The following is a 12,156-nucleotide window of genomic DNA, read 5'->3' on the forward strand; positions in this document are numbered from 1 at the left end:
CCTAAATTTAAACAAATAAAATTTTGAATTAAAAAATTAAAACAAAATGTTTTTTCCCCTGAAAGTTTGGGCCAAAAATGTGGGTGCACATTATACACAGCAAACTATGGTATATTTTTAATGGATAAATTTTTTCAGATTTTTTTTGAGTAGATACACAGAAGAGTAATTGCTGTGTTGTATGATAATTCTATTCTTAATTTTTTGAGGAACTCCATACTCTTTTCCCTAGTGGTTGGATCCGTTTATATTTCCACCAGCAGTGTATGAGGGTTCCACAACCTCTCTAACACTAGTTATTACTTTTCTTGTTGATAATAGCCATTCTAACAGGTGTGAGGTAGTATCTCATTGTGATTTTGATTTGCATTTCCCTAATAGCTAGTGAAGTTGAATATTTTTTCATGTATCAGTTGGCCGTTTGTTTGTCTTCTTGGGAGAAGTGTCTGTTCAGGTCTTCTGCCCATTTTTTAACTGCATTGTGTTTGTTTTTTGTTGTTGAGTTGTATGAGTTCTTGTATTTTTTGGATATTAATCTCTTATTGGAGATGTTCTTTACAAATATCTTCTCCCATTCAGTTGGTTGCCTGTTTGTTTTGTTGATGATTTCTTTTGCTGTGCAGAAGCTTTTTAGCTTGATATACTCTTATTCATTTATTTTTGCTCTTACTTCCCTTGCCTTTGAGGTCAAATTCATAAAATACTCTCTAAGACCAAGGTCCATAAGTTTAGTACCTGTGCTTTCTTCTATGCAATTTATTGTTTCAGGTCTTACGTTTAGGTCTTTTGTCCATTTTGACTCTATAATTTTGGTATATGGTGACAGTCTAGTTTCATTCTTTTTCACATGGCTGTCCAATTTTCCCAGCAACCATTTATTGAAGAAAGAGGCTTTCTTTTCTCTGTTGTATGTTTTTGACTCCTTTGTTGAAAATTACCTGCCCATACATATGTGGGTTTATTTCTGGGTTCTCAGTTCTACTGCATTGGTCTGTGTGTCTGTTTTTCTGCCAATACTATGCTGTTTTGAGTATTGTTGCTTTGTAGTATGAATTAAAGTCAGGAAGTATGATACTTCCAGCTTTGTTCTTTTTTGTTAACAAAAAAGGATTGCTATTCAAGACTTTTGTTATTCCATACAAATCTGCTGTTTTTGTTCTATTACTTTTGGAAAAAAGCCATTGGAATTTTGATGGGTATTGCATTAAATCTGTGTATTGCTTTGGGTAATACGGCCATTTTAACTATGTTGATTCTTCTAGTTCATGAACACGAATGTCTTTCCATGTCATTGTGTCTTCTTCAGTTTCTTTTAATAATGCCTCATAGTTTTCAGCATGTAGGTCCTTCACATTCTTTGTTAAGTTTATTCCTAGGTATTTTATTCTTTTTGTTGCAATTGGGAAAGGAATTGTTTATTTTCATTTTCAGAAATTTCATTGTTAGTGAATAGGAATGCAATGGATTTTTGTACATTGATTTTGTATCTTGCAACTTTACTGTATTTTTTTTATTGTTTCTAATAGTTTTTGGTAAAATTTTTAGGGCTTTCTGTATAAAGAATCATGTCATCTGTAAAAAGTGACAGTTTAACTTCCTCATTTCCAATTTGGATGCTTTTTATTTATTTCTCTTGCCTGATTGCTCTGGCGAGGACTTCCAATACGATGTTGAATAACAGTGGTGAGAGGGGGCATCGCGGTCCTGTTCCTGAACTGAGAGGAAAAGCTTTCAGGTTTTTTATTTTTTCACCCCTACTTACAATATTTGCTGAGGGTTTGTCATGTATGACCATTATTATGTTGATGCACTTTCCTTTTATACCCATTTTATTTGGTATTTTAATCATAAATGGATGTCATATCTTGTCCAATGCTCTTTCTGAATCTGTTGATATGATCATATGATTTTTAGCCTTTATTTTGTTTGTGTGGTGTATCACATTGATTGATTTGTGTATGTTGAACCATCCTCATGCCCCTGGAATGAACCCCACTTATTGTGTTGTATAATCTTTTTAATGTATTGTTGTATTCGATTTGTTAGTATTTTGTTTAGGATTTTTGCATCTGTATTCATCATAAATATTGGTCTGTGGTATCAGGTTTTGGTATTGGGGTAACGTTAGTCTCATAAAATGAGTTGGGAAGTATTACCTCTTCTTTAAATTTTTGGAAGAGTTTGAGGAGGACAGGTATTAAATCATTTGTGAATGTTTGATAGAATTCACTAGTGAAGTAATCTGGACTTTTGCTTTAGGGGAGGTTTTGGATGATTGTTTCAATTTCCTTACTGTTGACCAGTCTATTTAGATTTTCCAGTTCTTTGTGATTCAGTCTAGGAAGGTTATATGTTTCTAAGAACTTGTCCATTTCTACTAGGTTATTGAATTTGGTGGCATATAGTCCTTCATAGTATTTTTGGAAGATCCTTTGTATTTCTGTGGTGTCCATTATAACTTCTCCTTTGTCTTTTCTGACTTTGTTTATTTGTGTCTTTTTTCTTTGTTCCTTAGTGAGTCTAGCCAAGGGTTTGTCAATATTATTAATCTTTTCAAAGAACCATGTCTTTGTTGCGTTAATCTTTCCTATGGTCTTTTTGTTCTCTATTTCATTTAATTCTGCTCTAAATTTTATTATTTCCTTCCTTCTGCTGTCTTTGGGTTTTATTCGTTCTTCTTTTAGTAGTTTTTTTAAAGATGTACTGTTAGGTTGTTTATTTGAGATTTTTCTTGTTTCTTGAAATAGGCATGTAATGATATAAATTTTCCTCTTGATACTGCTTTTGCAGTATCCCAATCATTTTGATACAATGTATTTTTATTTGCATTTGTTTCTATGTATCTTTTGATCTCTCCTTTTATTTCTTCTTTGACCCACTTGTTCTTTAGGAGCATGTTGTTTAATCTTTACATTTTTTCCTGCTTTCTTTTCGCAGTTGATCTCCAATTTCAAAGAATTGTGGTTGGAGAATATGCTTGATATGATTTCAGTCTCCTTAAATTTGCTAGTTTTGTGTCCCAACATGTGGTTTATCCTTGAGAATGTTCCACGTGCACTAGAAAAGAATGTGTAGCCTGGTGTTCTAGGATGAAAGATTCTGAATGTTAATCATGTCCATTTGGTCTAATGTGTTATTTAGGGCTGATATTTCCTTACTTATTTTCTGTTTGGATGATCTATCCATAGCTGTTAATGATGTATTTAGGTTCCCTGCTATAATTGTGTTTTGGTCAATTTCTCCCTTTAGTTCTGTTAGTAGTTGCTTGGTATATTTCGGTGCTCCCTAATTGGGGGTGTATATATTGATGACTGTTATGTCTTCTTGTTGTATAGTCCCCTTTATCATTATGAAATGTCCTTCTTTGTCTCGTTACCTGTTTTATCTTGAAATCTGTGTCAGATATAAATATGGATACACCTGATTTTCTCTGGATGCCATTTGCTTGGAGTATCATTTTCCACCCTTTCATTTTGAGTCTATATTTGTCCTTGCAGCTGAGATGTCTCTTGAAGGCAGCATATGGTTGGGTTTGGGGGCGGGTGTTCTTGTTGTTTGTTTGTTTTAACTTTTACCCTTCCAAGATCCCCTCAAGGGAAGCCCATTTCACAGGGGAGGCAAAGTGATTTTATTTATTGGTTCACATACTCAGCAGGCACCTGATTACCAAGCCAGGTGCTGAGGTGGGAGCCTCTGTCCTAAAGAAGGTGTGTGTGTGTGTGTGTGTGTGTGTGTGTGTGTGTGTGTACATACGCATGTGCACACGCATGTGCATGCTGGGCAAGGAGAATTGACAATAAACAAGCAAACAAATGACTATTAAAATTTCAGGCAGCGACAAAATGCTATAAAGACAACAAAACAAAGTGATGTGAGGGAGAGGGATTTAAATATTAACTGCAGTGAAGGGGAAGCTAGAATTGGCTCTGGTGTTAAGCTCTGCCTGCTGCTTTCCTGGGGCACTTTTTAAAGACTTGGGGTCATTTCTAGGTTCCCCCAACTGTCACAAGGGCCTGAGCTGGTGAGGTCCAAGTAGGGGAGGCAGTGTGTGGGGTCCTTGGGCCCATATGTCTCCACATCGCCAACTTCTCACAGTGAACCCAGAAAGCCAAGTTTGGGAGGCAAGTGGGTAGGAAGAGAGCCTACCTTGGTTTCTCTGCACGTCTTTAAATTCTCGCTATTCCAGGCGCTGCCCTGAGGCTTCTAACTAACCCTTAGAGCCTGCTGAGTGTTTCTAGCACTTGTGACCTTCCCCACACCAGCATAGGGAGGACACTTGGATTCTCTCCACTTCCCCAGAGGGAGATGGTGAAGCCCAGAGACGCCAAGTGATTCATCCAAAAAATTACACAGCCAGTCAACTCCAGAGCAGAGTGTGGGCCTACCTGGCCCCAGCCAGGCTGATTTCCATTTCTAAGGGCAGTTCGGATGCCAGGTGCTGCCAAGGGTATGCAAGTCCAGGGCCTTCCCAGCATCTCCCTGGAATAAAGGAGGGTGGCCCCTTGCTTGGTGGAGGCAGGCAGTGGCTGGTGGGAACACTTTGGTATCTGCTTAAACCTGGAGCAAGGCCTCCAGCAGCAGCTTTCCTGAAGTGAAATGAGCTTCCCAGGAAGCTGAGTGCAAAGACAGGCACCTCCCCAATCTGGTGGGCAGTAAGCCCAAAGCTGACCGCAGAAGCCCAGCCCGGGAGGTTGGGGTCCTCCTGGGGAGGCATGGGACTGGTCCCTAGTGGAGAAGCTGGCCCACATGGGTGGAAGCTGCCAGCCCCCAGAGAGTCTCCAGAGGAGGGAGGCAGAACTCCAGCTGGGTCAGTGCCGGCCAGCAGGGCAGCGCAGGAGGATGTCGGGACGGTTCACGCTACAACCAGCGGACATGTTTGTATAGGCTCTATGTTCCCTTCTCGCTCTCTTCTCCTTCTGGTATACCCATTATTCTTACATTGTTCTTTCTGATGGAGTCATATAATTCTTATAGAGTCTTTTCTTTTCTTTTAACTTTCAAGTCTCTTCTTCCATCTGCGTCATTTCTAGATTTCTGTCTTCAATATCATTAATTCTTCTATCTGGTCAGCTATATTTCCTAAGCTCGCTATTTTATTCTTCTATTTTTTTTATTGAGTTCTTCAGCTTCAGAATTTCTATTTGGTTCTTTTATAAAATTTCAACCTCTTTGGTAAAGTATCCGTTTTGTTCGTTAATTTTACTTCTGAGTTCATTCAACTGCCTATCAGAGTTTTCTTACATCTCACTGAGTTTTTTCAGAACTGCTATCTTGAATTCTCTGTCATTTAAGTCACATATTTCCATGTCTTTAAGTTTATTTTCTGGAGATTTTTCATTTTCTTTCTGAGCTGCCTTGTGACTTTTGTTGTTCACCATAATTGATGGATTATTTCTCTTTCTGGGCATCTACCAGAATGAATTCTGCAGCAGGTTGAAATGAAGAGGTATTTCTTTTGTTTTCCAGTGGGTAGCACTGGAGCATTTTATTTATTTTGCCCTGTTTTGGCTTCTCGCAGTAGATGATATCCTGGGGAGGTGGGCTTCTCTTCTGTGATCAGGTCACCTCGGTTTCTGAGCACCATCTCTGTGGGAGGATGTGGTAAGCGATAGCTTTCTGAACCCCTGAAATCCCAGTGCAGCCAGATGTGCTGCCTGACAGCCCTGGGTGCCCAGCTGTGATCAGCTATCAAAGGTGGGGGCGGAGTGGGCTGGGAGAGGCTGCTGGTGTGTTTATGTCTTTGTTCTCCTCTGTGTAATGGCAACTGCCAGTCCACAGCTTCCTCGCCCCTATATTTCCTCCCTTGGCACTAGAATTAGCTGCAGTGTGTGTCTGCCACCCAGGAAATATCTCTCCAGTTCTCAGGGCTGTAGATATTCTGTTCTTTCATCTGGCACTGCTGCAGTTTCTTCTGGAGCCCACTGCTAACACTGGGAGGGTGTTGGGGAGCCTAGTTCTGGGGGGATTGGGAGAGTTGGCCAGGCTCTGTGGCTTTGTTTTCTGCCCTGCAATGAGGACTGCTAGATCACAGCTGTCACACTTCTGTATTTGGTCTTTGCCCCGAGGTCTCTGCCATGATCATCTGGGTTCAGCCGTATTATGCGAGGTATGATAAAAAAAAAATATGGTGCATATTTAAATTTTTTAAAAATTAATTATAGTAAAAGACACATTGCCATTAATCCCCCTTAAAATACTCCCCCTCACTTTGAACACACTTATTCCATCATTACTGCCACTTTCTGAAGCAGTTCTAGAAGTCCTTTCTTGAGTGTCTTTAGTTGTGCTGCTGTGGCTGCCTCGATGTCCTGCATCATTTTGACTTTGGGGGAGAGCCAGAAGTTGCATGGTGCCAGATCCCATGAATAAGGTAGACGAGGACACACCGTAATGCTTTTATTTGACAGAAATTGCTATACCAGAAATGATGTGTGACATGGAGCATTGTCATGATGGAGGATGAAATAAAGATATTCACAAAAGAGGACTTCCAGAAGTGCCTCAGAAGGTGGCAAGAACAATAGGATAAGTGTGTTCAAAGCGAGGGGGAATATTTTGAGGGGGGTTAATGGCAATGTGTCTTTTACTGTAATACATTTTTTTTTTAATTTAAACATTCACCTTTTTTTCGATCACCCCTCATATGCTGATCACTCGGGCAGGATTGCTCAGAGCCACAGAGAGCACACCTGAGGTCTCACCCCTCCCCTCTCCTGGGACCGCAGTGAGCTCTGGGCTGCATCTATGGCCCCGTCTCAGCTCTTCTCCCTTCCCTCCTCCCCTGTTCACCCCGATTCACCCACCTTCAGATGTTTCAATGCATGGATCTCTCAGATGTGTTTGTGTGTTGCATAGGGAATCCTTTGTTGAATTATAGCCGTTCAACTTGTTGTAACTTCAAAGGGAGAGATCAAGGGGGACCCCTCACGCCACCATGTTTCTGACGTCACTGTTTTTTTATTTTTAACTGGACTGATTCTCTGCAAGTTATTTGAGTACTCTAGAAAATTATTTAATACTGCATGTAAGTTATTTTTTGCATGTGAAAAAGATATAATTCTGTCATCCTCTACCACCTTAAAATTTACAAGAACAATGGCATGTTTATGAACCTTGACTTAAGTGTCAGAAGATTTGGGGTTTAGTGCAAATTCTGCTATCAATTAACTATATAATCTTGGAAAAATAAAATGAGAGATTATATGTTAAATGATGTGAAAGGAAAAAAGTAGTGATTGTATGTCAGACATTATTTTATCCAAGGAACAGTAAACAAAATAATACCTGATTGTCTTGTTTATAAAGTGTCATATCATTTAAAGAAATAATAGTATTTTCAAACCTTAAGTTCTCTTTTGGATGTGGTATGCACATCCAAAAGAGTCTTCTTTTAAATACTGCTTCCAGAGTGATATCATATCATTGTCATATCATATTTCTGAGCTGCTATATGTCACGCTTTTATTTTACATAATTGTGTATATATGTGAGGTGGTATGAAACTTTATTTTGATTTATGTTTTGCTTTAAAAATTGGAGCTGTACCTCTAAATAATCTTGGGTTTAAACAAAAACAAAAGTGCTACTACAGAATGTGTATTTTTTAAACCCTTAGCATTCCAAGCTATATATTGGAGCAAAGAGAACTGCCAATCCACCTCACATTTTTGCAATGGCTGACTTCAGCTACCAGTCTATGATAACATATAATTCAGATCAGGTAAGGAGTCTCACACTCTTAGAAACTCCTCTCTTAGTTTCTTAATGGCAGCTGAATTTTGTGAGGATAAAGTCTTCTTACAATTTTCTTTTCTCACTGTGCAGTGCATTGTTATTTCTGGAGAAAGTGGTGCTGGAAAGACTGAAAGTGCTCATCTTTTAGTTCAGCAGCTGACGGTTCTTGGAAAGGTACAGTGTATTTTTCTCTGACCTAACAGGTATTTGTTATATTTCAGAACCTAATATACCTGATTAGATTAATATTCGCTAATTTTCACATTTAGTAATGCACAGAAATGATAAAACACATTTGTTTAAAATATGACAAGCAATGTAAAAACATACACTCTGTTTTGAGGATATTTTACCTTTCTCACTCTTAGTCAGCAAAGTTTTATAAATCTCACTTTCTCTCTTTTATAGCCCCAGCACATTCAGTGAATACTTTTTTTACTTTCTCTCCTTTTGTTATTAGTAGGTTAAAGAGGAGTTAATATTACAAAAATAAATTTTATTTATATATTATACACATATACCAGCAATGATCATTTGGAAATTGAAATTTAAAAGTATCACTTAAATAGCAACAAAAACCATGATCTGTTTAAATCTGAATCTTATAAAATGTATGCAAGAGTTGTATGCTGAAAAGTAAGGAAAGTTGTTAAAAGACATTTTAAAAGACCTAAATAAATGAAGAGGTAGACCATGTTCATGGATTAAAAGGCTTAATGTTATTAACATGTTAATTGTCCACAAATTGGTTTGTGAAAAAGAACAACATTACCTGATTTTGCGATTTAACTACATAGCTACAATAGTTGTTAGATACAACATAAAAAGCATAATCCATAAAGGAAAAAAATTAGATTTCACCAAAATTAAGAACTTCTGTTCTCTGAATGACACTGTGAAGAAAATGAAACCACAAGCTACAGATTCAAACAAACTTTTTGAATGTTAAATATCTGATAAAACATTGCATCTTTCATATATAAACTTAAAAACTCAATAAGAAATCAAATAATTTAAAAATGAACAGAAGAAACTGATAAAAGCAATGAATGAATCTTATTAGATGAGATTTCGCTAAATCTCAAATGCATTATGCTAGCTCAAAGCCAGATTCAAAAGACTACATATTGTATGATTCAATTTATATGTCACGCTTGCAAATTTAAAATTATAGTAACATAAACAGATCAGTGACTATCACAGGCCTGGGATGGAGGGATGTGTTGACTATACAGGATAATGATACAATTTGAGGGGTGATGGAATTGTATGTGTGGATTGTAGTGGGGGTTATATGATTGTATATGTTTGTAAAAACTTTCAGAACTTTACACTAATAAAGGATTAATCTTACTGTGTGTAAATTACATTTTAATATCTTTTAATTTCTATTAAATTTATTGGGGTGACATTGGTTAGTTAAATTATATAGTTTTCAAGTGTTCAACTCTATAGTACATTATCTATAGTACATCATCTATATATTTCATTGTGTGTTCACCACCCAGAGTCAATTGTCCTTCCATCACCATATATTTCACCCTCTTTACCCTCTTCTACTACTTTCCCTCCCATCTTATGCTCTGATAACCACTAAACTGTTGTTTGTGTCTCTGAGTTTTTGTTTGTTTGTTGCTTTCAGTTAATTTTTGAAAAGGAGAAGATGATAGAGACTAGGTTTGAACTTTCTAGGTAGAATCCTTGAAATGAGATAGGTCAAGAATTATGTGTTCTTACTAGGCTAATACCTTTTTTAAAAAATTCATTGTATGTACCTTATCTCCGTGAAAAATTTTATTATGATCCACATACTTATAATTAGAGTCATGTTAAAATTTTTGCCATCATTGTGATTATAGGAATCTTGTGTTACAAAGTACTGTGGGTACAAGGCCAGACCTAACCTCTCTATAAAAGGGTGAAATCTCATAGTGTCAAAACAACTGTTTAATTGAGTCTAACTCATTTTCAAAATAATGTTCCTATTAAAAATCAATTGACAGGTTTAATATTTTCAATCATGTATATTGGTATGGAATAGAAATATACTTTTCTCAATGGATTACTATGACCTCTACTAACCAGACCTGTGACCCCAAAGGAAGGTAGAGCCACCTTAGGGCTGGCATCTCAATCCCTTCCCCATTCCTTTGCCCATCAACTTCACTCTCCTTACAACTAGGATAAGTATCATTCGAAAAGGTTTTAAGTCCAGTGAAATAAGATGTAATTTTTGAGGGGGAAGGGGGTGAGGCGCAGCACACTATTCTGGCATAGAAGTGTTCACCCAAATTCATTTACTCAAGCCTTTGCCACTCTTTCCTGATTTGTGGGCTGATAGAGGTAATGGATTAGCTTGAGTGTGAATGTTGTTTTGTAGATGTCAGCAAACTTGTTTATCTCATCTCTTTATCTTGTTCTAGATCTGAAACTGTGATTTAATATTAATTGGGAATGGTCACACACACACACACACAACCTCGGAATCCTACCCTTATCAGAGGTTATCATGTTTTTTTTACTTATCTTTCTGATGAAGATTTACCAGATACAAACATGGGATGTTTGGTGGATTGAAGTTACATTTGTAATATTCAGTTTCAAAACATTGCTTGGGGCACTGATGTTTCATACAGTGAATAAAGATATTTTCTCACCTTTTCCATAGGTGCAGGCCAGCCCCAAACAACATTTTAAAAGAGCCAAGTTTGTCCCAGTTCTTATTACTCTTTGCTCTCAACCCTTAATGCCTCTTTTAGAAAATACCCAAAGTCCTTATATGCCCTTGAAACCTCACTGTGAATGCCCCCTCCAGCCCATCTTCGTTCTACTGTAGCCTGCATTCCAGAAATACCTACTGCTCCTCTCCCCAACTTATAAAATTTCCATACCTTTAACAAAGCTGAGCTCAGCAAGGTATTACATTGCAGATAATCTATTTGATACAGTTTCCACCAAGATGTGAATGACTCATACTGTCTCCTCCAACTTCTCAGAGGGGAGGATGCTTTTCTAAAAGAGGTTGCCTTTTAATCCAAATAAATTTCTACTTGATGGAATTTCAAGTGAAGTGATAAAAAAAGCAAAAGTAACACCTGTTTGAGAGGAGAATCTGAGACAGGGTAGGAAAAGCTAGAGGGACAGGCAAGTAGGCCTATTGGCGGTGACTGGGCCTCCCCTTCCCCTTCCACACTTCTAAGCTGTCCCGATTTTCACAATTACTCCCTTTCCTCTGCTTTTGAAACGACCAGTTATCTTTACTCCCTCAGTTTCAGGTTTAGCAGCTTCCATGGAAGCAGGTGAATGGTTCTGACTTCAGGGAACATTGGATGGGGAGCCAGGCAGGCAGAGGAGGAATAACAAAAGGAGACGTGTCTCTCTGTATGCATAAATTGTGTTTGTAAATCCACACCGAGTGGGACTGTATTTGAATAGAAAAAGCATAGAACGTCTTTTTGCCTCTCTAAGAAAACAAGTGGGTGGATACACATATGGGAAGGGAGAAATGGACTAGGTTGTCATGTCTGGCTGTACTCCAAGAATATGCTCTTGTAAGTTTATAGCTACATAAAGAACTTGTCAAAGAAGAGACATTTTATTATATACCAAATTAATTTTTTACATCTTACAATATATCTTGACAATTTCTCTAGGCTAATAACATAACCCTTCAGGAAAAGATTTTACAAGTGAACAATCTGGTGGAAGCCTTTGGCAATGCCTGCACTATTATAAATGACAATTCCAGCCGATTTGGAAAATACTTAGAAATGAAATTTACCTCTTCTGGAGCTGTAGTGGGAGCACAGATGTATGAATACCTTCTGGAGAAATCCCGAGTTATCCACCAAGCCCTGTAAGTTCACATCAAATATCTTCTGTTTTCTGGGAAACAAGCAAAGCTACGTGTCATAAGTGACATACGTGTCATCAGTGATGCATGTGGCATTAAGTGGCATATGTGTCACAAGTGGCATGTACCCTGTGATATGTGTGTTATGAATGACATGTGTCAGTGACATGTCATGATTGACGCACGAGTCATAATTGACACACGTGTCATAATTGGTGTGTTGACAACATGTGTCCTAAACGACATGCATATCCTAAATGACATGCCATCATGTTGCAAAATGTCATAAGCGGCATGTGTCCCCTCAGCAACATATTTGTCATTAGTGACATGTGTGTCATAGTTGACACGTGTGGCAATGGTGGTATTGTGTCCTAAGTGACATGTGTGTCCTAAACAAGCAACCTGTGTCACAAGTGACGTGTGTGTCATAGCAGTATGCATGTCATAAACAGCATACATGTCATCAGTGATATGTGTCATAACTGACGTTTCAACAAAAATTTGACAAAATTTTATTTATCATCTACTATGTGCAAGGTACTTACTCTTAGAAACAAAGATTCCCT

At 37.8% G+C, this 12,156-nt stretch overlaps 1 protein-coding gene across 7 annotated transcripts in view; it reads left to right on the top strand.

The window, feature by feature from the left end:
* MYO3A (myosin IIIA) overlaps nucleotides 1-12,156 on the top strand; it is a 217,461-nt gene that overhangs the window by 92,438 nt on the left and 112,867 nt on the right. For all 7 annotated transcript variants that reach the window (XM_074324949.1, XM_074324951.1, XM_074324950.1 and 4 more), the window contains 3 exons: nucleotides 7,616-7,720; nucleotides 7,825-7,908; nucleotides 11,388-11,590. In XM_074324949.1, coding sequence (XP_074181050.1) covers nucleotides 7,616-7,720; nucleotides 7,825-7,908; nucleotides 11,388-11,590 — 392 coding nt within the window. The remainder of the gene's footprint in view (nucleotides 1-7,615; nucleotides 7,721-7,824; nucleotides 7,909-11,387; nucleotides 11,591-12,156) is intronic.

The sequence above is a fragment of the Rhinolophus sinicus genome, linkage group LG02, assembly GCF_036562045.2.
Source record: "Rhinolophus sinicus isolate RSC01 linkage group LG02, ASM3656204v1, whole genome shotgun sequence".
Classification (NCBI taxonomy): Eukaryota; Metazoa; Chordata; class Mammalia; order Chiroptera; family Rhinolophidae; genus Rhinolophus; species Rhinolophus sinicus.